Source organism: Olea europaea, chromosome 14, assembly GCF_002742605.1.
Source record: "Olea europaea var. sylvestris chromosome 14, O_europaea_v1, whole genome shotgun sequence".
Lineage (NCBI taxonomy): Eukaryota > Viridiplantae > Streptophyta > Magnoliopsida > Lamiales > Oleaceae > Olea > Olea europaea.
This window is the reverse complement of record NC_036250.1, coordinates 1,506,724-1,534,418: the sequence shown is the minus strand read 5'-3', so window position 1 is coordinate 1,534,418 and position 27,695 is coordinate 1,506,724. Positions and strand designations below refer to the sequence as shown.

Sequence of the window (27,695 nt, the reverse complement as noted above, 5' to 3'; positions counted from 1 at the left end):
ATGACGACCTCAAGTCAAAGGACCAATTTCACTACCGAACGTTAGAGATTAACCACCGACACTCAGATAGTTATCCATGTGGAATCTCTCGACGGGTCTCCAATGTTTTGTTCTATAACAAACATCCACGTGTTCATTTAAGTGTCACCACACTTTAACTTGTGAGATCGGCTACTTACTTCACAAGTAAGAAATGCCACACGTGATGGTCTATCCGTAATAACGATATCCGTATCTCGTTATTACTTACGACCACGGATGATTTAAGATTCAATCAGATGTAATTTGTATCTCACAATCACAACTCCTTGTGATTAATAAATTACAAATATTTGAATCTACGGACTCTATTATTTATTTAATTGTCAATTAATTAAATAATAGATCTGCCATTTAATTGCATTAATCATATATAAAAGTATTTATGTCCAAAGTCGATTGGACCTAGGGCATAATACTTACACGAATAAATTAAATTAAATGTAGGAAGTAAATGAATTAAAATAAAATTCAAATTTAATCTAGGAAGTAAATGAATTTCAAATTTAATGCAAATGACACTAAATTTCTTTGACATTATACTCTATATAAAATTTCCTAATAAAATGATGTAGACTATATTGAAAAATGTGTCGTGCAAAAATAATAAACGATAATGAAATAATTGATTTTTTTTTAAAAGAGACGAGTTAGTTGTCTCTTTTTAGTACGTACGTTTGACACGTTTAATTCAATTTTCATTTGAACCATTCGATATGGCTATTATGTAGTCTCAAAATGAATTTCTAGATGATGTAGACGATTTATGGATTCAAATAGCGTACGATTGTCGACGAATTTTTAAAGTTAGCATATTTCAAAATTTTCGAAATATTAGTTTAACACGACCTACTTTAATGCGTCATGACTCTTGCCACGATTGACCGTTTCAGGGGCCATTAAGGAGCAAAAAAAATATGCTCTGAACACTCCAAAAATGATATTAAGAACACAATGTTTCGACTTTGTTCGACATCTTGTAATGAGGACATCAAAATGGACTGCAAAGAGCAATTGCTTATTTTTTCACATAATATATAAATTTGAGAAAAGCAGTATCTTGGGGTAAAAACAACTACAATTTTTTGGAAAAAAATAAAAATAAAAATAAAAATATTTTGTAGGTCAAGCGACCACATATGAGCCCGCCTCTATTAGTGGTGCTTAGTATTCGTCTAGGTGATAGTGAAGACTTAAAAATTTAGTTCTCAAGAGCCATGTGGTCCGACTCAATTCTAGTGGAATCACCAAAAATTAGTATAGTCAAAAACAAAAATAAAAAATCTATCACAGACCTAGTTACAATCAATGACAGAATTCGAATTATTCATTATTTTACATTATGCCAAGCAATTGGTTCAAATTCATCCACCATGTGCGGCGATTCCTCATGCTCCAAAAGTGACTTAGCCGCCACTAATATTTTACATGCATAAAACAAAAAATGTTAAGATGTGCATGTAAAATATGTTGAACATATAATTAATTTCTGTCAACTAGGTTTGTGTCACGCCATCCAATTACAAAAATCACGTGTACACGTATTTCTTAAGCAAGGATCACATATTAAATATATAAATATAAATAAATAAATAAATTCTTTGACCTCGACAAAAGATGTTAGCGTAACCGGGGAGATTTGGTGAATAATAAAGAGAGAACCTTACAGGATGAGTTATTGGCGAAAGCAAGAATTTGTCAATAATCTCAAATAAATTAGCAAGTTGCATGTTATCAAAAAATTTGAAAAAAAAAAAAAAAAAGGAAAAATGTTGGCAAGTTCCATTATTTCTCCTCACATGTTGCTGAACCCGTCCCCAGAAAATGCCCTAGGGAATAATTTCATAGATCTTCTACAAGACAATCACATGGGGTGAGGACGGGTCCCACCGTTGTGTGTATTCTGTAAAATATCTGTATAATTCTTTTGGTAAATGTAGTACTGTTCACCACTCTCCCACCCCACCCCCAACCAAACCCTATTCCCAAATTACGTGTTGAAACATTTACAAACATTTAAGTTGAAAAGTCAATCGCTACAAGCTAGTTAATAAGAATAAGAACATCTCAATTTTCAAGAGGCTTATTTTCTCTCTTTTCCATAGCGTGTCTGTCGAAGTTTCCTCGAAATATGATCCTTCCAACCCCTCCAAGTTACCTCCTTAAAAAAAACAAAAAACAAAAAAATACAGTCATCTATATATAGGCTATAGCAGTTGTTAAATCTCTTCACATACTTTTCTGACGAACTCTCACATATTTATATTAGTTTCTACAAGCCTTTGTTCATATATTTTTCCATTCTGGTGTAATTTGGAGGCATAAATCCTATCTACTGACTCCAAGGTTCGACAAAGAATATTTTTTACATCGGTTTTTGAAGTTCCGAGCAGGGAATATTGTAAATCAACAGATCATTTCATTGAGTAATTGCGTCAATGGCAAGATTTCTTTTGACCATTTCAAGATTTTACACTTCGACTAGAAACCTCCCTGTCAATCCATGTAGTATGTTTCGAACTTTTTCTGGCTCCAACTCTATATTAAATAAGAATCCAGGCCTTTTCTTGAGTAGGCAGAGCTTGGGATACCGGTATCTCAGCAACTTTTCTGGAATGGACAAGGAAAACAGCAATAAAAGGTATATATCTGTTCTCGTAAAATGAGTGATGGCGAGACATGATAAGAGCATTCCAACATCTCTAACAGGCATATTTAAATGTTGGTAACATCTAATATGTTGATTTGTTCCAGAAATTTTGTTGTCTACAACAGTGTTCCTGGAGCTCCATTGCCCTCTCAGCCTCCTTCAAATTCCTTGTAATTCAGAGTTTCATTTCTTGCATAATTGTTGTACAGTACTCAACAGTTGTGCAGTATAATTGACAATATTTTAAAATTCTTCTTTGGTTAATATTGTGTATGTATTTAGCTAACTCAACTACATGAATTTATTCAGGAGAAAGTGGATTCTGGGAATTGTAGTTGCAATATTTTTACCCTTTGCGACCAACAAATGGGGACCATTGTTGATATTCAAAAGTAAGGGAAATTAATTCTCTAATTCTCATGAATCTTGTTACCAAAATAAACAAAAATAAAATCCCTTAATTAGTGCCAGTAAAAAATAATCACATTTTTAAAATTTAAAAATTGTGCAGGTGAAGTTGATACGGCCATGGAGACAATAGAACAGATAACAGAAGTTGTAGAAAAGACGGCCGAGGTGGTGGATAAAGTGGCGGAGAACATTGCTGATCACCTTCCGGAAGGAGGAAAATTTAGGAAAACAGTTGATTTTATTGAAAATGTGGCTGAAACAACAGCTAAGGATGCTCATTTAGTTGAAGATATCATTGATAAGGTATACCTAATTAATTTTTATTAAAATATAATGAAGTTTAGGCGTTTGACAAATCTTTAACTAAACTTACTATTCATAATCTGACCAAGTCATTAGTTTAATTAAAAAGAAAAGAGAGTTGATTTATGGAACCTTATGTAATAACAAGAATGACTTACCTTTTTTAATTCTTGAAGAAAATATTAGTTAATTCTCTTCTTACAGCGTTAACTTTTTATGATTTGTTCCAATCCTAGGAGCTGTTATGGGCGACCCAAAAGTACCCCTTTTTTTCACATGGATGTGACATATAAAATTCAAGTTACGTGGATATAGATTTAATTTATTTATTTTTTGTTGATTAAATTTTTAAATTTTTTATTTTTTGCATTTTTGGTCCTCGAGTTCAACCAAACAGAGCCACCTCTAGGAGATGATGGGATCGGTCCATGGATTTTCCTTCCTCTTTTGCCGCATTTCACTCAAAGGATATAGAAAGATCTTATTGTTTCTTTAACAATCTCTGATCTCTAGTGGACCTCTCAGTAGGATTCGAACCCTTTTATCCATCTCATGAAAAAAATGGGATTTCTTTCTTCTTTTCTGTGATCTATCTATTCATTCACTCTATAAACGTATTTGAGCATAAATGATTTCCTCTTCTTACATGTGATATATAATACACATCCAAAATATGTGCAATGACTATTCAAGATCCCTTTATAGCTTAATATTAGATAATAATCGACATGTAAGGATTTAGATTAATTTTTCTAAAATAAATGACTTTTCAAGATAGGCCCTCACGACTTATAGTTTAATAAGCTCAAATTAGTCACCATATTGTGATATCACGTTGCTGAAATTACTAATTGTTAAAGTGTAATTTTAGGTTCAGGGAGTTGAAGAAGATGTGGAGTCCATTGTTGAATCTCTCAATGGTGAAGCCGACAAGCCTTCCAGAGAAATTAAGGATAAAAAATGATTATCGAAATTGTAAAATAATGTGAAGGGCGAAAAGTGTATAATATAAATATTTCTTATTGTTTTTAGTTAAATTAACTTTATAGTTTGGGAGGGAGTTGGGGTTCTTGAATTTATCATTTTATCAATTTTGTATTAATATTTTTGCAGGAACTGCAATATTGTAATGTTGAATACAAATTTCCATATAATAATTAATGTAGAAGTACTTCTCAATTTCATTTTTTCCAACATAATTAATTCGAAAGCCAACTGTAAGCATGAAATGACTAGGTACAGAAAATAAAAACCAAATATGTATAAATTAAATCATATTCGTTAACTATAACATAATTCAAGTATAATGAACATAAAAACTATATAGAAAAGTTCTTTATATATACCGTTTTTGTAGCGACCAAAAATTTTCATATTTTAAAACGATAGTTTTTTCCCAAACTTTTTTATAAGAAAGAAATTTGTGTCGCTACAAGTTTTTCCTAAATTGATATGCTTTAAGTGGTCATGTAATTAAGTACGTTAACTTAATCTACTCTATGTTAATTATGTGTTTGCCTTTGAAATATTTTGTGACAAATTATAGTAAGTATAAATTATGGTTTGTCGCTTAATCTTATTAGACATAGCATTCACATAAGTCGTGATTTAGTTAAGATTTATAGTTTCTATAAAATGCACAATATCGTAAGATTTATTATTAGATTATTGTAGTTGTGAGAATTATTGTATCGATATTGGGCTCGTCTATTGCCTTATAATTAATCATACATATTAGGCTCGAGGAGAAGTCAATTTGGATAAGGACAACCAAATTGGAGCAAATAAAAGAAAATTATGATTACTGAATTCATGAGGAACTTCATTTATTGGTTAAGGAAATTGGCCAATTGAATTCACGTGTGTTTGGAACTCCCATTAATTTTATATTATCCTAATCTTTACAAATCTTTATTGGAAGAGTTTAAATCAATGGTCATTTGTATTAGGATAAACAAGCTCAAAGTTCTATATATACTAATAAAACTCTTCTTGCACATGTATGTGTCCTTGTTTTCCTCCGTAGTTTGTTGTTCCATTCATTTTTTATTTGATAGAACAGCAGAAAAAACAGTTCACGAATTAAAATATAAATAAAGGTAAAACACACCGTGCTCAAAACCTAAAATTTGTTTTAAAAGAGGTAGACTCAGACTCAGACTCAGACTCCGCTTATTTCAATTCGTATTATGTTCAAACTGTATAAATGTGACTATATGTTATATGTAACTCCATATGGGGTTTGAATATGAGCTGGTGCATAGTAGTGTGCCAGATATGTGAAATTCGGGGCATAATAGTACACCAAATGTTGGTATGTCGCTTGATCTTCGATATGCTTTTTCATTAAAAATTTAAATGACATGACTATATGCATAAAGTATGATATATTTGGATTGAAAATGTGTACAAGACTGTTAAGTGTTTCAATAGAATACTCTATCCCCCTAACAATTTCAAATTAATGTGATCGATGGTGACATAGAGGGGAGTGGTGATGCCTTGAAATAAACTCCCGAAATCATCATTTAAGTCAAGTTTTGTTCAAATAATTATTAAACTTCTAATATATTTTAATTTTGTATTTTTCGAATCTTTAAAGACTGAATTGTGTAATGGAAATTTGTTCAAGGTGAATAGGATATTTTGTTGTGGTTTATTTAGCTCAATTGAGTGGCAAGACTAGTGTTTGAAATATTTTTAGTTTGTGCCCCTAAATTTAAAAATTCATCTCAATCAAAATAGTTGGAATTTTGAGGTGATTCCAATTGGAAAAGATAGCCATATGGATTATCTATCTCTTGGATTTGGGAGTCATGATTTTTGATTGAGTAAAACTCAAGTTATGGACGTTTTCTCGATGGTTGTCAGATGTATCCAAAAATAAATAGATCCGATTTTGAAAATAATTTTGACCCATCTATTGACTGAATTTACATATGAAATTTTAACCTGTAATTTTTCTATCTATAAGATGCCTACAATTTAAATTTTGTAAATTTTGGATTTCATTTGATCTCTAAACGAATTTTTTCTTCTCAAAAAGCTGTACAACCTAAAATTTCAAATTTTCCGAAAGCAGATTTCTTTAGTTTTGCAACGGATTCTCTAAAACCTAAATTCTTTTAGTCCAAGTTAATATTCACATTTTAGAATTTTACAAATTAAGATCTTAGAATGTTATGAGCCCCTAGAGCTCGGGGTATTATAGTTTTACAAATTCTGAACTTCCATCCTGCACCTTGTATACTTCTATACGTTCTTTTTATCTTCAACTATAAAATGTAAAATCAAATTTACTAATTAAAGAATCAAATATGTTTCTTTTTGAAAATTTTTAAATCAAAACATAAATTTATCAATTAAACAACTAATAGACAGTAACCCTTAATTAGTGGCCTTTATTTGTAAGAGAAAACTAAGTTTCAAATCGTACTTTTTAAAGAATATGTAGTTAAAAGGTAGAGAAACTTTTGAGTTTACGTGTATAATATTTTATGGCGTGAATGTGTGGTTGAAAATAAATATGAGAAATAAAATAAGATAAAATATAGAAATTAAACAGGGGCTATGTTTGTTCAAGAAAGTGAAAAATAGAAGAAATCATGTCATGACTCTTGAGAGAGGTACTATATATGACTAGTTTCCTTCAGTATATGTTTTTAATACCTAAAATACAATCACTTGGGAAATATTTTTAAAAAATATAATATGAAATCTATTTTTAGTCAAAAAGACATAAACCCTATGTGGAGAATTTGAAATGCGTATTACATATCACAAGATGAAGAGGGAGCTAATTAATGGCCTTGGATGGGGACAAGAACCTCACCTCGGATTGTACAAAAAGTCTAAAGAAATTGGTACCTACTACCTACTACAAAACATAAACATTAAAAAAAATAAAAATAAAAAACCAACTAGCCGCCTTCGGCACCCCCTTAAAACCACCACCCCCGGTCCTTGTAATCAACACCGGTCACTGTATTGTCTCTTTGCTTTCGAGGGGTATTACTTATATTGATGACAGTACTTATTTTGGGAAACGATATCCTCAGTATCGGAGCCGGAGAGGTGGTGGTGGATCTGATGAAAAGTTAATTATTTTCCATGCACAAAAATGTAAAGATGCCTAAATGAATATATGAATATGTATATATTACTTCATTTTCTATCTAAATGTACGATTAAATCAACTTCGAAAATAATTATTATTATTATTATTTTTTGTTTTAAGTCTCACTATCATCTATTTATCATCTCCCTAATAATTCTTTTTTTTTTTCAAATAGTATGGTCCAATGACACACAATTATATATTAGACGTATCAGATTTTAAATAAATAAAAATTTGACATGTACGTATAAATGTATTTATTATTTATTTCCATAATGACCCATATATAACCCCTGTTTGGTTCCCATTATTTACACATTAAAATGAAAAATATGACCGTTATCCATCATATCAAGTCACTACATTTGAATTTTTATCTCTTGTGTGGAGCTCGTAACGATTATATTTTTCATTCTCATTCTTTCATTCTCATTCTTCAAAAAATGAGAAACAAATAGGAACATAATTATATGTAGATTCCAACTAGGAGGTATAACAAAAAAAGCCTCACCCAGAGTTAGTAGTGATGAAATCGATAGTATTGCTTTGACATTCTGAGGAGGAGCAAGCATTTGTTTAAAACGTCAATAGAATATTTTGCATTTAATAAGTCGTATATCACTTAAAAAATTAGGGAAAAAAAGAGTTGGGAAGATGCGATAATTTTTCATCCCATGTGCTTAAAAGTTTACCCCCCCCGCCCCCCACCCTCAATTCCATCCCCATCCTCAGCCGGTTATTTATTCCTTAATGACATGTTTTACACAATGAATTTAAGTTGAAAAGTCATCCCCTAGAAACTTGCTGATAAGAACAAGAACGTTGCAATTTTTTTATTTATTCAAACACGGCTAAATGTTTTTTCTTCGGTTTCTTCTGACTGCAAGATTCTCATTTCTACAGCGTCTGCGGAAATTTCCCTGAAATCTACCTTCAAGTTACCTCCAATAAATGCAGACCTCTCTCTCTATATATATTAGCTTTTAATCTCATTGCACATATAGCTTTTTTGACAAACTCCATAGTTGCACAGTCAAAATTACTGCAAATCCTGAATTGGTGTACAAAGATTGGTGCATTTGAATTGTGCAAATGGCAAGATTTCTTTTTTCGATGACAAGATTGTACACTTCGACTAGCACCCTCCATCTCAAGCCCTATTATATGTTTCGAACTTTTTCTAGCTCCAATTCCATATTACATAAGAAGCCATGCCTTCTCTTGAGCAAGCAGAGTTGGGGATATCAATATCTCTGTAGATACTCTGGGATGCACGAGGATAACAAAAGTAAAAGGTACGAGTACACACCCCTTCACATGCAAGTCTCACCACCATGTGAAATTTTTATCAGAGTAATTCTACTTGATACTATTGATGTTTAACACCAGTCTAAGTGACAATACTATGTTCAATTAAATGAATTACATAATTTCACATTTAATTTAATATATTTTGTGTGTGACCCATTAGGTTCCCGACCACGATGCCTAACGACGTGAAATATTATTTTGATCTAATCAAAATTGATAAATTAAAACACTCTTTTAATTTATCGTCAATTCACATTCGCCGTCCCTGATTGATATCTAGCAATGTGTCAGGGCAATACATGTGACGGGAAATGTCACGTGGTATGACAAAACCAAATTCGTTCGTTTACCGTGAAACTATAATCCCTTCGTCAATATGATCCGATCAATTACGAGATATGGAATTGTGTCAATCTCGATCATCGATCATATCTTTCACTCCACTATTAAGTCAATATAAATCGAAAACTCCTTTTCGACTTATGTGTACACCTTGGCCAAGGATTTGATCATTGACTTAATTGAATGAAACGCAGATCATAATCTCCTACTATCTAAGAGTGACGAATCCTTTATTGATCAATCCCAACTTTCATACGATTCTTGACGTACCCGAACAATGTCGTATTAGCGGCCCTTTTCAGAGCAACATCCAACACCGCCAAAGTATGACTGTCCTCATATAAGGTACCATGACGACCTCAAGTCAAAGGACCAATTTCACTACCGAACGTTAGAGATTAACCACCGACACTCAGATAGTTATCCATGTGGAATCTCTCGACGGGTCTCCAATGTTTTGTTCTATAACAAACATCCACGTGTTCATTTAAGTGTCACCACACTTTAACTTGTGAGATCGGCTACTTACTTCACAAGTAAGAAATGCCACACGTGATGGTCTATCCGTAATAACGATATCCGTATCTCGTTATTACTTACGACCACGGATGATTTAAGATTCAATCAGATGTAATTTGTATCTCACAATCACAACTCCTTGTGATTAATAAATTACAAATATTTGAATCTACGGACTCTATTATTTATTTAATTGTCAATTAATTAAATAATAGATCTGCCATTTAATTGCATTAATCATATATAAAAGTATTTATGTCCAAAGTCGATTGGACCTAGGGCATAATACTTACACGAATAAATTAAATTAAATGTAGGAAGTAAATGAATTAAAATAAAATTCAAATTTAATCTAGGAAGTAAATGAATTTCAAATTTAATGCAAATGACACTAAATTTCTTTGACATTATACTCTATATAAAATTTCCTAATAAAATGATGTAGACTATATTGAAAAATGTGTCGTGCAAAAATAATAAACGATAATGAAATAATTGATTTTTTTTTAAAAGAGACGAGTTAGTTGTCTCTTTTTAGTACGTACGTTTGACACGTTTAATTCAATTTTCATTTGAACCATTCGATATGGCTATTATGTAGTCTCAAAATGAATTTCTAGATGATGTAGACGATTTATGGATTCAAATAGCGTACGATTGTCGACGAATTTTTAAAGTTAGCATATTTCAAAATTTTCGAAATATTAGTTTAACACGACCTACTTTAATGCGTCATGACTCTTGCCACGATTGACCGTTTCAGGGGCCATTAAGGAGCAAAAAAAATATGCTCTGAACACTCCAAAAATGATATTAAGAACACAATGTTTCGACTTTGTTCGACATCTTGTAATGAGGACATCAAAATGGACTGCAAAGAGCAATTGCTTATTTTTTCACATAATATATAAATTTGAGAAAAGCAGTATCTTGGGGTAAAAACAACTACAATTTTTTGGAAAAAAATAAAAATAAAAATAAAAATATTTTGTAGGTCAAGCGACCACATATGAGCCCGCCTCTATTAGTGGTGCTTAGTATTCGTCTAGGTGATAGTGAAGACTTAAAAATTTAGTTCTCAAGAGCCATGTGGTCCGACTCAATTCTAGTGGAATCACCAAAAATTAGTATAGTCAAAAACAAAAATAAAAAATCTATCACAGACCTAGTTACAATCAATGACAGAATTCGAATTATTCATTATTTTACATTATGCCAAGCAATTGGTTCAAATTCATCCACCATGTGCGGCGATTCCTCATGCTCCAAAAGTGACTTAGCCGCCACTAATATTTTACATGCATAAAACAAAAAATGTTAAGATGTGCATGTAAAATATGTTGAACATATAATTAATTTCTGTCAACTAGGTTTGTGTCACGCCATCCAATTACAAAAATCACGTGTACACGTATTTCTTAAGCAAGGATCACATATTAAATATATAAATATAAATAAATAAATAAATTCTTTGACCTCGACAAAAGATGTTAGCGTAACCGGGGAGATTTGGTGAATAATAAAGAGAGAACCTTACAGGATGAGTTATTGGCGAAAGCAAGAATTTGTCAATAATCTCAAATAAATTAGCAAGTTGCATGTTATCAAAAAATTTGAAAAAAAAAAAAAAAAAGGAAAAATGTTGGCAAGTTCCATTATTTCTCCTCACATGTTGCTGAACCCGTCCCCAGAAAATGCCCTAGGGAATAATTTCATAGATCTTCTACAAGACAATCACATGGGGTGAGGACGGGTCCCACCGTTGTGTGTATTCTGTAAAATATCTGTATAATTCTTTTGGTAAATGTAGTACTGTTCACCACTCTCCCACCCCACCCCCAACCAAACCCTATTCCCAAATTACGTGTTGAAACATTTACAAACATTTAAGTTGAAAAGTCAATCGCTACAAGCTAGTTAATAAGAATAAGAACATCTCAATTTTCAAGAGGCTTATTTTCTCTCTTTTCCATAGCGTGTCTGTCGAAGTTTCCTCGAAATATGATCCTTCCAACCCCTCCAAGTTACCTCCTTAAAAAAAACAAAAAACAAAAAAATACAGTCATCTATATATAGGCTATAGCAGTTGTTAAATCTCTTCACATACTTTTCTGACGAACTCTCACATATTTATATTAGTTTCTACAAGCCTTTGTTCATATATTTTTCCATTCTGGTGTAATTTGGAGGCATAAATCCTATCTACTGACTCCAAGGTTCGACAAAGAATATTTTTTACATCGGTTTTTGAAGTTCCGAGCAGGGAATATTGTAAATCAACAGATCATTTCATTGAGTAATTGTGTCAATGGCAAGATTTCTTTTGACCATTTCAAGATTTTACACTTCGACTAGAAGCCTCCCTGTCAATCCATGTAGTATGTTTCAAACTTTTTCTAGCTCCAACTCTATATTAAATAAGAATCCAGGCCTTTTCTTGAGTAGGCAGAGCTTGGGATACCGGTATCTCAGCAACTTTTCTGGAATGGACAAGGAAAACAGCAATAAAAGGTATATATCTGTTCTCGTAAAATGAGTGATGGCGAGACATGATAAGAGCATTCCAACATCTCTAACAGGCATATTTAAATGTTGGTAACATCTAATATGTTGATTTGTTCCAGGAATTTTGTTGTCTACAACAGTGTTCCTGGAGCTCCATTGCCCTCTCAGCCTCCTTCAAATTCCTTGTAATTCATAGTTTCATTTCTTGCATAATTGTTGTACAGTACTCAACAGTTGTGCAGTATAATTGACAATATTTTAAAATTCTTCTTTGGTTAATATTGTGTATGTATTTAGCTAACTCAACTACATGAATTTATTCAGGAGAAAGTGGATTCTGGGAATTGTAGTTGCAATATTTTTACCCTTTGCGACCAACAAATGGGGACCATTGTTGATATTCAAAAGTAAGGGAAATTAATTCTCTAATTCTCATGAATCTTGTTACCAAAATAAAAAAAAAATAAAATCCCTTAATTAGTGCCTGTAAAAAATAATCACATTTTTAAAATTTAAAAATTGTGCAGATGAAGTTGATACGGCCATGGAGACAATAGAACAGATAACAGAAGTTGTAGAAAAGACGGCCGAGGTGGTGGATAAAGTGGCGGAGAACATTGCTGATCACCTTCCGGAAGGAGGAAAATTTAGGAAAACAGTTGATTTTATTGAAAATGTGGCTGAAACAACAGCTAAGGATGCTCATTTAGTTGAAGATATCATTGATAAGGTATACCTAATTAATTTTTATTAAAATATAATGAAGTTTAGGCGTTTGACAAATCTTTAACTAAACTTACTATTCATAATCTGACCAAATCATTAGTTTAATTAAAAAGAAAAGAGAGTTGATTAATGGAACCTTATGTAATAATAAAGAATGACTTACCTTTTTTAATTCTTGAAGAAAATATTAGTTAATTCTCTTCTTACAGCTTTAACTTTTTATGATTTGTTCCAATCCTAGGAGCTGTTATGGGCGACCCAAAAGTACCCCTTTTTTTCACATGGATGTGACATATAAAATTCAAGTTACGTGGATATAGATTTAATTTTTTTTTTTTGTTGATTAAATTTTTAAATTTTTTATTTTTTGCATTTTTGGTCCTCGAGTTCAACCAAACAGAGCCACCTCTAGGAGATGATGGGGTCAGTCCATGGATTTTCGTTCCTCTTTTGCCGCATTTCGCTCAAAGGATAAAGAAAGATCTTGTTGTTTCTTTAACAATTTTTGATCTCTAGTGGACCTCTCAGTAGGATTCGAACCCTTTTATCCATCTCATGAAAAAAAAAAGGGATTTCTTTCTTCTTTTCTATGATCTATCTATTCATTCACTCTATAAACTTATTTGAGCGTAAATGATTTCCTCTTCTTACATGTGATATATAATACACATCCAAAATATGTGCAATGACTATTCAAGATCCCTTTATAGCTTAATATTAGATAATAATCGACATGTAAGGATTTAGATTAATTTTTCTAAAATAAATGACTTTTCAAGATAGGCCCTCACGACTTATAGTTTAATAAGCTCAAATTAGTCACCATATTGTGATATCACGTTGCTGAAATTACTAATTGTTAAAGTGTAATTTTAGGTTCAGGGAGTTGAAGAAGATGTGGAGTCCATTGTTGAATCTCTCAATGGTGAAGCCGACAAGCCTTCCAGAGAAATTAAGGATAAAAAATGATTATCGAAATTGTAAAATAATGTGAAGGGCGAAAAGTGTATAATATAAATATTTCTTATTGTTTTTAGTTAAATTAACTTTATAGTTTGGGAGGGAGTTGGGGTTCTTGAATTTATCATTTTATCAATTTTGTATTAATATTTTTGCAGGAACTGCAATATTGTAATGTTGAATACAAATTTCCATATAATAATTAATGTAGAAGTACTTCTCAATTTCATTTTTTCCAACATAATTAATTCCCAACTGTAAGCATGAAATGACTAGGTACAGAAAATAAAAACCAAATATGTATAAATTAAATCATATTCGTTAACTATAACATAATTCAAGTATAATGAACATAAAAACTATATAGAAAAGTTCTTTGTATATACCGTTTTTGTAGCGACCAAAAATTTTCATATATTAAAACGATAGTTTTTTCCCAAACTTTTTTATAAGAAAGAAATTCGTGTCGCTACAAGTTTTTCCTAAATTTATGTGCTTTAAGTGGTCATGTAATTAAGTACGTTAACTTAATCTACTCTATGTTAATTATGTGTTTGCCTTTGAAATATTTTGTGACAAATTATAGTAAGTATAAATTATGTTTTGTCGCTTAATCTTATTAGACATAGCATTCACATAAGTCGTGATTTAGTTAAGATTTATAGTTTCTATAAAATGCACAATANGTAGAATCAACAATCTAGACACGTTTGTCCACTTTATTACTTTTACACGATTTGTGCGATTGTTGTACACATTTTTTAATGAACAACATGTCGACGTCATTTTTATAAGTCGAGTGGCCAAAATTCAATAATTTCAAAGTTCAATGAGCAACCGAAGATATTTTCTAAAGTTTAATAAGCAATTTAAGATGTTTTTCAAATATTAGTGAACAATCGAAGGCGTGATATTTTGTTAACAATATGACGTTGCGTCATATGTGCATTCCATTAGCCACGTTATTAATTTTGTTAAAGATTTGAAATAGATGTTAAGCTAGTGAGTAATGTTCAATATTTGAATAATTTTAGTGGTCAAAACTAGACATTTTAAATTTCAGTGAACAATTGAAGACATATATAAGTTCGGTGATCAATGAGACAATTAACTCTATTTTTGGACTTTAATTGGGCCGTATTTAGCCCAATAATAGGAAGAGGCTGGACTGGAAAAAAGTCCAATTTTATATACTTCCTCTTTTACTCGTTTTGATTGAAAAACCTCTCCTTAAACCTAGAAAGGGCGACCACCTCCGCCACCGTACAGGCAGGGTACTAATGGCGCAGGGAAGTAACATACTGGCAAGCTCGATATCTGAGTTACAGAAGAAGCAAAAGCAAGCTAAGAAATCAAAATCCGGCGGCTTCGAGTCGCTGGGCCTTAGTCCCAATGTCTTCAGGGGAGTCAAAAAGAAGGGCTACAAAGTTCCGACACCAATACAGAGGAAGACGATGCCCATAATACTTTCTGGAAGCGATGTTGTGGCTATGGCCCGAACTGGGTCGGGGAAAACGGCGGCGTTTCTAGTCCCTATGCTTCAGAAGCTGCAGCAGCATGTTCCACAGGCTGGCGTCCGAGCCCTCATTCTCTCTCCGACACGTGACTTAGCTGTCCAGACTTTAAAGTTTACCAAAGAACTCGGCCGCTTCACAGGTACGCCATTTTCGTATGTTTGAGTTTCGATATTGTGTTAGAAAATGTACATGGGTTTGTATATGTGTTTAAGTTATTTTCTTTGAAATTTGTGAAAGGAGTGTAGAATTATGAAAAGTTTGAACTTTTGATATTGTGTGAACGTGTTAATGTAATCACTTATTCTTTTGGTTTTATATGCAGTCTGTAACTGGAATGTTTTAAAATATATTAATATCAAAGTGTGAGAAGATCGAATTTTTTAGTATAAGTAGATGTTTTTTGATTTTTGGGTATGTCTACATGAATTTGTAATGGGCAATCTCTGTCATTTGTGGGTTGTTACAGTAAGTGTATTGAAGCCCAGCAAGGAGGACAAATATAGATTTGTGCCTTTTGAATTGAGTCTTAAAGTTTAACTTTCCTTTGTTTTAATGTACACGGAGGAAAGTACAAGCAGTATAGTGCACAGTAGAATGTTATTTATCTATGCTGTAAATATTTAGTCTTTTTCATGGGTGGGATTCGGTTAGAAGTGTAAAAGGTTCATCATTTAATTGAAATATAGAAAATTACTATATGATGTTTAAAGGATTTCAATTTTGGGATTTTTGGTTTATATTTATTTATATTTACTGGTGGGCTGTGGGCTATCTGTTTAGTTTAGTGCAAATTGTTATGTTTTCTGGACCGTTGGACATAGTAATCTATTTATCTCAACCAGGATAAACAAGTAATTTCTTTGTTTTTGAGGATAATCTAAGGAAGATTCAAAATTAAAACAACCAAATTTTATATGAGGTGACTAGATTGTCCTTCAATTCCACTTCCTTTCTTGAAAAACAATTCAGGATCGAAATGTTTTGCAGTTAAGTAATTAACATGCTACCATGATTCTGCAATTCAAACTAACAAGGAGTTTTGCCAAAACCGGAGCCCAACCTCCCACTATAGCTCTCCAAAAATAAAAGCGAAATGGTTTTAGTTGTGCAGTGTAGTTAAATTGGTGAAATGACAATATGCAGGTTCTCCCTACCCTTCATTAAATACCTTAAGTTTCGGTGACTCTACAAATTGAGAAATATATGATGTTGGAGAGATCGCCTGTTGGGTGGAGAACCTTTTCTTGAGTTACTTTTTTTGACTGATTTGTATAGACTGTCAACAGATTCAACACTAAAGCTTCAAAAGCTTTTCATTAATACCTTAATACTCCTGAGTCCTGATTTGAATGTGGCCAATTTTGAAGGTGGGTTTTAAATCATTATTCCCAATACCTCGGCATTTGCATTGAGATGCTTCCACTTCAGTGATAAGTGAATAATTTTTTATTTTTATTTTTTCATTTCCTTTGCTATATTGTTATCAAACTTTATTTGCTTTTCTTTGCAGATCTTCGTATTAGTTTACTAGTTGGTGGTGATAGTATGGAAAACCAATTCGAAGAATTGGCACAGAATCCTGATATTATAATTGCTACTCCTGGTAGGCTCATGCACCATTTGGCAGAGGTTGATGACATGTCACTGCGCACTGTGGAGTATGTAGTTTTTGATGAAGCTGATTGCCTCTTCAGCATGGGTTTTGCAGAGCAGTTGCATAAAATTCTTTCACAGCTGAGCGAAAATCGTCAGACATTGCTTTTCAGCGCAACCTTACCAAGTGCCCTCGCTGAGTTTGCCAAGGCTGGTCTTCGGGATCCTCAACTTGTACGACTTGATTTGGAGACAAAAATTAGCCCTGACTTGAAGCTTGCCTTCTTCACTGTAAGGCAGGAGGAAAAATATGCTGCATTATTGTATTTGACAAGGGAACATATCGGTTCTGAACAGCAGACATTAATTTTTGTTTCTACAAAATATCATGTTGAATTTCTTAATGTTCTCTTTAGAGAAGACGGCATTGAGCCTTCTGTTTGCTATGGGGATATGGATCAAGATGCACGTAAGATCCATATATCAAGATTTCGGTCAAGAAAGACTATGCTGCTGATAGTGACGGATGTTGCTGCTAGGGGAATTGACATACCTTTGCTTGATAATGTAGTCAACTTTGACTTCCCTCCTAAGCCTAAACTTTTTGTCCATCGCGTAGGGCGAGCTGCCAGGGCTGGTCGTGTGGGAACTGCCTTTTCTTTGGTCACATCTGAAGATATGCCTTTCCTATTGGATCTTCATCTCTTTCTCTCGAAACCAATTAGGCCTGCTCCCACTGAGGAAGATGTTCTAAAAGATATGGATGGTGTCATGTCTGAAATAGACCAAGCTGTTGCTAATGGGGAAACTGTTTATGGGCGTTTTCCACAGCCAATTATAGATCTATATTCTGACAGAGTTCGAGAAATCATCGATTCATCTACAGATCTGACTGCTATGCAGATACCCTGTACAAGGGCATTTCGCCTGTATTCAAAGACAAAACCAAAACCATCTAAGGAATCTATTCAGAGAGTAAAAGGATTACACTGTGAAGGGTTGCATCCAATGTTTAAAAATGTTCTAGGCGGGAGTGAATTAACAGCCATGGCCTTCTCTGAACGCCTGAAAGCATTTAGGTAACTTCTAAATTTCAATTTCAGATTTGATGCCTTCGAGCATTAAAAGCTTATCGAGATTTCTAGTCCTTTAAACCTTTGCACAATTTTTATTTAACAGACCCAAGCAAACCATTTTGGAGGCCGAAGGTGAGGCGGCTAAGTCAAAACATCGGAAGGCAATACTCATTTTTCTTTTTACAGTTTGATACTCTTAACATCAAGAATTGCATTTTTTTTCTCATTCTATACAATTTTTTTTTGGGTCAACTGTGAAAATGAAGTGAATTTCAGGGTTCTTCGAGTCAATGGGTTGATGTGATGAAGATGAAAAGAGCTATTCATGAGGTGGTGATCAATAAAGTGCATCAGCAGCGCTCTACGGATCATGCCACTAAGGTAAATCCTCCAATAAAGTATTTGTTGTTTTATAATTGTTGTGCTAGGGGTATTCGGGAGTGACTGACCAAATTGGCATCTTATTTTGATTCTTATCACAACTATGCATTCACCTGACATTCTTAACCTTAAAAGAATTCCATAATTAATGCAGGACTTTTGGGCCTCTGCATGAGAAGGATTAGAACCTGAGATATACCGATAGTGGAATAGTATTCCTGAGAAAGCACAATAGTGTTGCTTGTTGGAAATGGGGTGTCCAAAGTAATAGCAAAAATGTGAATTGCTATATAAATGATTGAAAGTTGATTCCAATAAGAAATTGTCAAATCAAATATCAGTCACTTCAGGCGCTTACTTCAAATGTGTTGACCATTGTTCAGATCACGATTTGAGATGTGTTTGTATCAGCCTTTTCAACCCTTAAGAGTCTTCATTTTAAGAATTAGATTCTGAACTTTGATTTAATTCATTATGGCTCTTTGAAACCTGAAATTGTGCCACTATCATTTTTAATCACACATTTCATTCCTCCCACAATTTATCCAACTTTTTAACCACACATTTCATGGGACCCAATTTTTATCAACTTTATTCTACACAGGCCATAAGCTGGGAAGAGGAGATATATACTAGACCTGCATTTTTCCAATGATTGGATATTGACAAGCCTCCATCCCCACACCACTCCCAGTTTCTGGGGCACGTCCTTCAAATGTTTGATTTAGTTTGCAAAATATGATGGATTTGTGCTGTATATGTATAGCTTATGATTGGAATTTAATTTGCTAGGTTATAATCCATTTTTCCCTGTTTAGATTCATCAATTTCAGTTGAACCTTAATCTTACCCTGCACCTTTGCTTTTATGTTAAGCATAATTTACGGTTCTTGGATGTTATCTCTAGGTTCAATTAGCTCATCTCTTTGCTCATGCAGGAAGTTGAACCAGAAGACAATACTACGAAGAACAAGCAGAAACAAGGTGTTTGTGATCACTCTTTGTTTTTCATCTTTTATTCACCTTAAGTACGTTACATTTTTAAGCTAGAGGCAAGTAATAATAATTTGACCTTAGAAGCATATTTAGGCTATGGGGTTTCTGATAGAGCTGTCACTGTAGACTCTAGACTCTTTGAAGTAAACAAAATATTGAGAATTCTGTTGCTGCATCCATACAATTTAGTATAAATTCTCGAGGAGACCCTTTTACATTGGATATCAGGTCTCAAGGCAGTAATTCCATGAGAAATAGGACATATATTAAGTGATATTTTTGTTTATCTAATCCTTTTGGCAGATAGTGAATTATCTGATCTGCTTAGTCGTTTTAAATACATATTCGAATTGATCTAAGCAGTTTCTGGCTTCAAGAGGAAGGGAGATAGCTTCAAAGATGAGGAGTACTTCATAAGTTCAGTGCCCACGAATCAGGTGAATTGCTTCTCTTTGCACGCTTCTTTACCATTCAAGATGTACCTGATTAAGATAAAATCTAGTCCTAACTGCCACTTTCTCATATCACAGTTCTACTACATCTGTTCAATTCTTAAAATCTGATTTTTCTGGTATCAAGCATAACTCCTGGGCTCATTGTGTCGATTTCAGCATTTTGAAGCCGGGCTTTCTGTTGGTGCTAACCAAGGCTTTGAATCAAATAGGTATGTGAATCTTGATTGCCTCTTACAATATGGTATTTTAAAAANGGAATTAGTAAGAGTAAATTGAATAGTCAAGTATGTAAAACCGGTCATTATTTTATGTGAATCATTCTTTAGATCTGTAGTTGTAAACTTAAACTGTGATATGGAGAGGATATTTACATATTTTAATGAATAGGTTGGATGCTGCTGTTCTTGATCTAAATGCCGATGATGGTGGTGGGTTACAGAAGCAAAAATCTTCCTTTCACTGGGATAAGGTACTGAATCCATTCACCCCAACCCCCGGAAAAAAATGAAAGGGAAAAGAAATTCCGATCAGTCTGTATGTTGTGATGTAACATTTAATCTTCCTATGGTGACTTGGCAACAGAGGAGCAAAAAGTATGTCAAGCTAAACAGCGGTGACCGTGTGACAGCAAGTGGGAAGGTATTTTCCTTGGCACGTGTACTTCCGACACATGAATGATGCATATCCCCTACCTAAAAAATGAGAAAATTTTCATGACATACCCTCTTTCTGAAAAACCAATTCAAGTTAAGGCTCAACGGCCTCTATGAACCGGAGGTGGTATATTGGATCAGATAAATTGCATTTATTTGCATAAAATCTTTCTAGAAAGCATTTAACGCTTGGAATGATGAGATAACTAAATTTTTAATTATATTCTAATAATTTTGATTCTTATGCTCTCTAATCTTATAAAAAGAAACTTGGCACCTCATAATTTCATATAAGGGTACCAGTTTGATTGTGGACTCTGTGACTTGAGCTTTGAACTAGTAAATAATTGAGATTTCTAATTCAATTTAGATATGATTTTACTGCGATTATACTATGTTGACTAGATTCCAAGGTCTGTTACTGGATCCATCCATTGCTTTGTAACTTTCCTGTGTTATGATATACATATCATACTGAATTATCTATATATAATATAATCTTGTTCATATTGTTTTTCTGGAGTTTTCCTCACATGGGCGGACTATTAAATTTCAGAAATTTCTTTTTTTCCAATACGGAGATATCTTTAGCCTGTCTATTCTTGAATGATAGAATTCTACAATTTCATTTTTTCCAATAAGAACACTATTTTCTCGGTTTCGCGCATGTATTACTCAATTCCTTAAATTTGTTTCTGCAAACAATTGAGAGGTCTTCTATTACTACATGCAAAAAAAGAAGAAAAGGAAGCTTGTTTTTCTTTGCTTAATTTACCATTAGATTTTCTGAGGCTTTTTTGTGAAACTCACTGGCATTCAGATAAAAAATGAAAGTGGTGTGAAATTGAAAGCTAACAAAACTGGGATTTACAAGAAGTGGAAAGAACGATCACACAAGCATGTATCACTTAAAGGAAGAAGTAACGAAAGCACTGAAGAATCTACTCATTCTACAGGTAAGCTTTAGGTTCAAGCTACTGCATTGTATTTCTACAGGAAATGACACTAGTCCTGTAATATACAACAATAATTAGCCAAGCCCCGCTCCTAATACACCAGAAATGGCTACACTGGCCTTTTCACCATTTTGTTCAATTCAGAACTACCTCTTGATGTAACGAATTCAGTATGTTGCAATCACACCATGCCATCTTATTTCTATGTTATTTTCTTTCAGTGGCTGCTTTGCTTGTGCCTTCTCATTGCACTTGACACTTGGATTTTATTTCATTTTCATTTTTTGTTTCCTCGTGCAACATGGTTGGAATTTATAAGGTTTTTCATCTTTTGGAAATGAATTCTTGGGGATTTTCCTTACATGTTTCCATAACAATTTTTAATTTATTTAGAATTGCTAAAGTGCACGTTAAACTGACTAGTTTATGGAAATGTTACCTGAATATTTCTCTTATCCGTTACATGTGTTGATTTGCCTTCACCGAGAAAAGTATATGAACGATGGGATGAATTTTTACACTTATCTTTAAACTTTTCTTTTCACAGGTCGTGGTGGATTACGAGGGGATAACAGAAGATTTAAAGGTGGAAAGAATAGGTCAGTACCAAATGCTCACGTGCGTTCAGAAATCAAAGATCTCGATCAAGTTAGGAAGGCAAGGCAAAAGAAAGCAGAGCGGGTTTCTCATCTGAAGAACAGCAAATCAAAGAAGGGGAAGAAGTCAGGTAAAAGGGGTAATCGAGGAAAGTCGAAATAGGGTTCAACAACTTATCTGATCGTCGGTCATATGAATCCAATGAAGCATTCCAAATACTTGACTGGCCTATGTTTTGAGATATCAGTGGAGATGAGTATGGTATGCCTGTTGTGGCAGTCTTAAGTAAGATATATTAGAGAATATTGAACGGTGTCAAGAGAAAGAAGATTAACTTGTCCATTGTCGTCTGCTCATTTTCAGTACTGTATACCAAATATGACCTTCATGTCTTCTTTCTCCCAAATATAGCTTCAGTATTTTTCGATAATGTTGGCAACTCTTAGTTATTGAAAATATACATTGGAATTTAACATGGGGCATACTAAGATTCTTGATTCAATTTATGTAGTTTGTAAGTGTTGTTTTTTCAATGATGTATAAATCATTATTTTCCGACTTGATCTAGATTTTCTTCAGTAATATTTTGGGAAATACATCTTTTAAATCCTACGAATTTCGAATTTTATTCTTGAATTGCGATATGAATACCTGATGAATAAACTAGAATTTAAATGTTGAGCAAGTTGAGCAAGTTGCATCTTAAATGTTTTACATTTTAGCCGTCTTCAACATAAACTAGAATTTAAAAATGACATAAAAATATTTTTTTTTCTATTTTCCTTTTGGTATGATTTCTCAACAAAATTTTTGATCAAAATTATTGTGTTTTTATTTTAATTTTATTGAATTTGGGAACAACAATTTGTCATTTGTTAAACATTGGTCCAACGTGCATGTGTACGTATGTCTAGCTTGCTGGCCATATGCACGGAAGGCTGGCTCGAGGGCGACTGAGCCTTGCCATGAGAACTCTTGGGCTCAACACGGGCGGCACATATCAACCGATTGAATTTTGTAACAAATCTAGCAGTAAATTGAATTGTGTAAAATGATTTTTTTAGCTAATTATCTTATTCTTTCTTTTGAATACAGTAAGGAATACAGAAAGATTGTTGACCTTACAGAACACACAAGACGATCAACGCCTCAAAGTGACAGTTTATGATACTGTTTTCTTCCGCGGAAATGGCTTTCAGATACCAATATTTTAATGCAAATTCAGAACTAGAAAGCCTTTTTATTCTCTTGGGGGTCTCACCTTCTCCACGCACACGAACTTTCTTTTCTCCTCTTTTCTCTCTTTCAGGTGTACACTTTCTTGGAGTTGTTTAGCACAAACTCAGAGAGTCAAGTAGGGCTCTTAAAAAGTTGGAAAGTTATACAGGAACGGTGAAAGAAACTGAATATTATGATATTCTTGGAGTTAAGTCTTCTGCATCTGAGGAAATTCGCAAGGCTTATTATCTCAAGGTTTGGATTTACCTGTTGGAAAACCTTTTATGGATATTATTCTTTTTTTATAAGTAATGTATTTACATATACTTTTTAATTGTCTCTATATCTGGTATAGGATTAGACCTAATGCATGGATAAAAAAATAAAAAATAAACGAGTCGTGTACTCGACTATTAATTTATTGGAGCCAGCAGGCTTAAGTTGCCAGTAATATGATCACAAGAAAGTTTCCAGGAATTGGTTTTCTTTTTGGGGTTTCTATATTTTTATTGAAACTTTAGCAAACATATTTAAGGAAAGGGTGATTCAATAATTCCATAATTTTTTTTTCCCTTTCCTGTGGGAGATTAGGACTGTTTAACTATCCATTTTTTGGGTCATATGTGAAACTATGGTGTATGGTTTAATCACCTTCTGTTTCCATTTGGAATTTTCAATGTATGATTTTCAAACTAGGATGGAAAATTTCTGATTCCATCCAAATTCAGCTGTGTTACATTCATTATATATATGCTGTAGTATCACGGAAGTTGTATTCTCATGGCATTTTGATCAGATACTACTTGACAATATTAAAGAAGAAAACAAAGTTTAGATCTTTTATATTACAGTGTCATATCTATTATTGCTTCCAAACTTCTGCAAAGTTTCATCAATGTTATTTTAATTTACTGATTTTGTTATGTGGACTTGAAAGCTTATTGGTTGTAAATTTGGTGAATAGAACACGGGAATTTGTACTTTGGATCTTAACCTTTATTCTTTCCTGGTTTTTTCTCCTCTAGTTAATTTTGTGTTGCTGATAATTTCTTGTGATCATTAATTCTGATGACTTCCGCCGCCTTCCTTTTTGTGGTACAGGCAAGGTAAGCTCATCCTGATAAGAATCCAAATGATCCTCAGGTGGCCGAAAAATTTCAGGCAATTCTATTTACTTCTTTTCTTTATCCGATCGTCTGGCAAGTAGTTACAGAACCAACTAAACTAAAATCCTTGGCAATTTTCTTGATAATGAGGCAATTTTGTCTCTTTCATGACAAAGAGCTTGTTAGAATATACAGTAATTGGGCGAAGCATATCATGTTTTGAGTGATCCAGTGCAAAGAGATGCGTATGATCGAAATGGAAATCATTGCATATCTAAGTCAGTCCATCCATGCCTCAGTAATTGAAGTTCTTCATATAAATAATCGACAAATTTTTTTGATTTTATTTTTTTCTTATGAGAATGCATTTGATCTCATCTTCATGGAACTTTTTGAAGACTACATTGGACATGTAGCTGTGGCTCAACGGGTTCTACTGAATTAGCTGTTGAAAGTGTTAATCCCAACAAAGTACACGATGGACTTAAGGCAAGTATATTATGTCAATTGTGAATATTATCTTCAAAACTAGGATTAAATGTGAAGTTATTCGCTTTTACTTGAAATCTGATTCTATTTTACTTCAGATTGAAGTGCATAATAATGTTATATTCTTCATGAGACCTTGCATATTTGCGTCACAATTTATATTTCACATCTTCGTCTTCAATTAATATAATGCAATCTAATGAAGGCTGTTCAAAGAGAAAGGGAAGAAAAGCTTGCTAGGAAACAAAGATTTTCCATACTGCTATATTCAAGGTGACAAAGAAGGATTCTTCTTGAAGCACTTTGAAGCTGAAGCAGAGCGGCTTTCAAAGCGTTTGGTAGCCAACCAACGGCCTATGTTCCTTTTTTTTTTTCTTTCTATTTTCTGCTCAAAGAAACCACTCAAAAGGGGCATAATATCGAGGAAGGTTGAAAATAGGAGAGAAAAATGAAAATTAATAGAATGAAAATTAATGGGGGCCAAATGGGGGGCTTAAATACAAATTGATTGAACGCAAAAATGAAAATTAGCCATTTATGTTAACATACAACAGTCACAACGAAAATATGGCTTACCCATACATGAACTGATTACACAAAATCCAACAATTTAACGAGAAAAGAAAGTGTTAAACGCGTTCGCCACTTTGTGCCAACAAATCACGAAAATGATCCCACTCGTTAAGCTGCACTTTTGGTGCGTTCATTTCAGCGGCGATTTGTTTGTGTTCGTCCGACAGTTCTACCTCTGCAGCGTCGAGGTCCATCTCAACTCGCGTGAATGCCTCATTGACAACTCCTGCCCATCGGAGGAAGTTGTGGATACCCATAGTCGCCACCACGATTGCGATCTGTACTTTAAAATTGTAGCGCGGTATACGATCCAGTATTTTCCACTGACTTTTTCATACACCGAATGTGGCTTGGGGAGAGATTGGGAGGGGGTTGGAAGTTGAGGAAGTGTGGAAGCTCATTTGCGGCTGAGAAGGAAAATGAAATATAAATGAGATGCGGAGTTTTCTTACATGTAAGCATACAAATCTTAACTGCAAAGTAGTACATGTAAATATACAAAATATAAATGCTCTCTCATCCGACGATCGGAATGACACAAATTATATCCACTCAACGTAACAGATCGAAATCCAAAACCCTTCTAGACAACCGGACAAGGATTCCCAACTCATTCCCCCAATTTCCCTTTTACCACGTGAAATTATATTTATTTTCTCAAAAATGAATGAAATTGGCAAAAAGAACTTAGGAATTTTTGGGTCTGTAAACAATGAATGGAGCTATTTTCCCCCAGGCCTTCCATAATTTGATTTTCGGATATTGCCCCAAAAAAATGCCAGTATATATATATAGACACACACACACACACACACACACACGTACATGGAGACAGAACCAATTTACAATTTTGCAGCAACAATTAATTTCTCGTACAATCGTCATTCATGGCCACACAATTTTGAGCTCAAAATGTAATTTTACTTAACGAGTTTGTGATTCAAGGAGAGAAACAAAGAAAGACAGAAAAATGACACAAGTGTTTCTGCCAAACGTGCAGGCCTTCCATAATTTGATTTTCGGATATTGCCCCAAAAAAATGCCAGTATATATATATAGACACACACACACACACACACACGTACATGGAGACAGAACCAATTTACAATTTTGCAGCAACAATTAATTTCTCGTACAATTGTCATTCATGGCCACACAATTTTGAGCTCAAAATGTAATTTTACTTAACGAGTTTGTGATTCAAGGAGAGAAACAAAGAAAGACAGAAAAATGACACAAGTGTTTCTGCCAAACGTGAAAAAACTACTGCACTAAATTCTTGAACCAAGCTTTGAGATTTCAACCAACAAGTTTCTGTAAAGGAATTGTATGCCACCTTCTCTGACCCTTCATGACCAATAATTGAACAAAAAATAATAATATTTTGACATTTCAAATTTTTGTATCCTAAATGTATATTTGCTCTATGGCACGAGCAGGCGCTGGCTTCTATTGCTATTTTTAACATCTTTTCTGGAACGTATAATGTAATTACAAGTTAATATTAGTTATAAGATCTATTCTTCAGCAATAGCAATTTCTCATAGTGGTAATTCATGACCGTAGAACTATAGAAAAAAGGAGAGATTTCTGACACTAACCGAGGTGAAATATGGATCCAGAGTGCTCTGAACCTGTATGGATTTTTTGGTCATTTTGTCGCCGTCGCTGTCTCTGAAACAGGAAGAAATCATTCGGCCAGTCTGGAAATGCCTTTGCTTTGTGGGAGTGTGGTGGTTTTGGTTGTGAGATGTGGAGAGTAGAAGTGGGAAGCCAGCCACAATATGCTGTAGTTGTCACATTGTTTCATCAGATTTTTTTACAATATTAAATTAGTGAGCACTGTTTCAATGGTCCAATAATTGCTGGTTAGCGTCCCCAAACAAGTGCTAATTTTCTTTTTCTCTTGTTTTTATCGTCTCCTTTTCGCCCTTCTAATAACAATTTCAAGAAATTTTTAAAAAGATCTCCTCAACGCCTTTAAGAAAATTAGAGTGTATTTGATTAACTTTCTTTTTTTAAATATCAATTTTTTTTATCCAAAATTTATATTTATGATGTTTGAATGACAATGTTTCAAAAAAAAATATTTTCAACTTTTAATCATGCGATTATATTTTCCTAAAAAAAAAAAAAATCTTTAGGGTGGGGTAATTTTTATTTTTCAGTTAATTCTCTCTCTCTCTCTCTCATCTTTCCTAT

The 27,695-nt window shown here is 33.5% G+C and overlaps 3 protein-coding genes across 6 annotated transcripts; all 3 read left to right on the top strand.

Annotated features, from left to right (window-relative positions):
- The first annotated feature begins 2,116 nt into the window (after positions 1-2,116).
- Positions 2,117-4,571, top strand: LOC111408727. Of its 2 annotated transcripts, XM_023038484.1 has the most exons (5): positions 2,117-2,680; positions 2,794-2,859; positions 2,999-3,081; positions 3,201-3,403; positions 4,275-4,571. In XM_023038484.1, the coding sequence occupies exons 1-5, from the start codon at positions 2,478-2,480 to the stop codon at positions 4,365-4,367; spliced, it is 648 nt and encodes a 215-aa protein (XP_022894252.1). In that variant the 5' UTR covers positions 2,117-2,477; the 3' UTR covers positions 4,368-4,571. The 2 variants fall into 2 exon arrangements, with proteins under 2 accessions (XP_022894252.1, XP_022894253.1); XM_023038485.1 differs by lacking the exon at positions 2,794-2,859.
- Positions 4,572-11,652: 7,081 nt separating this feature from the next.
- LOC111408726 lies at positions 11,653-14,096 on the top strand. 2 transcript variants are annotated; one of them, XM_023038482.1, is made up of 5 exons: positions 11,654-12,203; positions 12,317-12,382; positions 12,522-12,604; positions 12,725-12,927; positions 13,800-14,089. In XM_023038482.1, exons 1-5 carry the CDS (start codon positions 12,001-12,003, stop codon positions 13,890-13,892), a joined length of 648 nt encoding a protein of 215 aa, XP_022894250.1. In that variant the 5' UTR covers positions 11,654-12,000; the 3' UTR covers positions 13,893-14,089. The 2 variants fall into 2 exon arrangements, with proteins under 2 accessions (XP_022894251.1, XP_022894250.1); XM_023038483.1 differs by lacking the exon at positions 12,317-12,382 and having other exon boundaries at positions 11,653-12,203; positions 13,800-14,096.
- Positions 14,097-15,088: 992 nt separating this feature from the next.
- LOC111408725 (putative DEAD-box ATP-dependent RNA helicase 29) lies at positions 15,089-22,667 on the top strand. Of its 2 annotated transcripts, XM_023038480.1 has the most exons (11): positions 15,091-15,539; positions 16,911-18,072; positions 18,173-18,230; positions 18,346-18,450; positions 19,389-19,434; positions 19,810-19,883; positions 20,058-20,110; positions 20,289-20,370; positions 20,484-20,540; positions 21,375-21,510; positions 22,058-22,667. In XM_023038480.1, exons 1-11 carry the CDS (start codon positions 15,164-15,166, stop codon positions 22,267-22,269), a joined length of 2,361 nt encoding a protein of 786 aa, XP_022894248.1. In that variant the 5' UTR covers positions 15,091-15,163; the 3' UTR covers positions 22,270-22,667. The 2 variants fall into 2 exon arrangements, with proteins under 2 accessions (XP_022894249.1, XP_022894248.1); XM_023038481.1 differs by lacking the exon at positions 21,375-21,510 and having other exon boundaries at positions 15,089-15,539.
- The last annotated feature ends 5,028 nt before the right edge of the window (positions 22,668-27,695 follow it).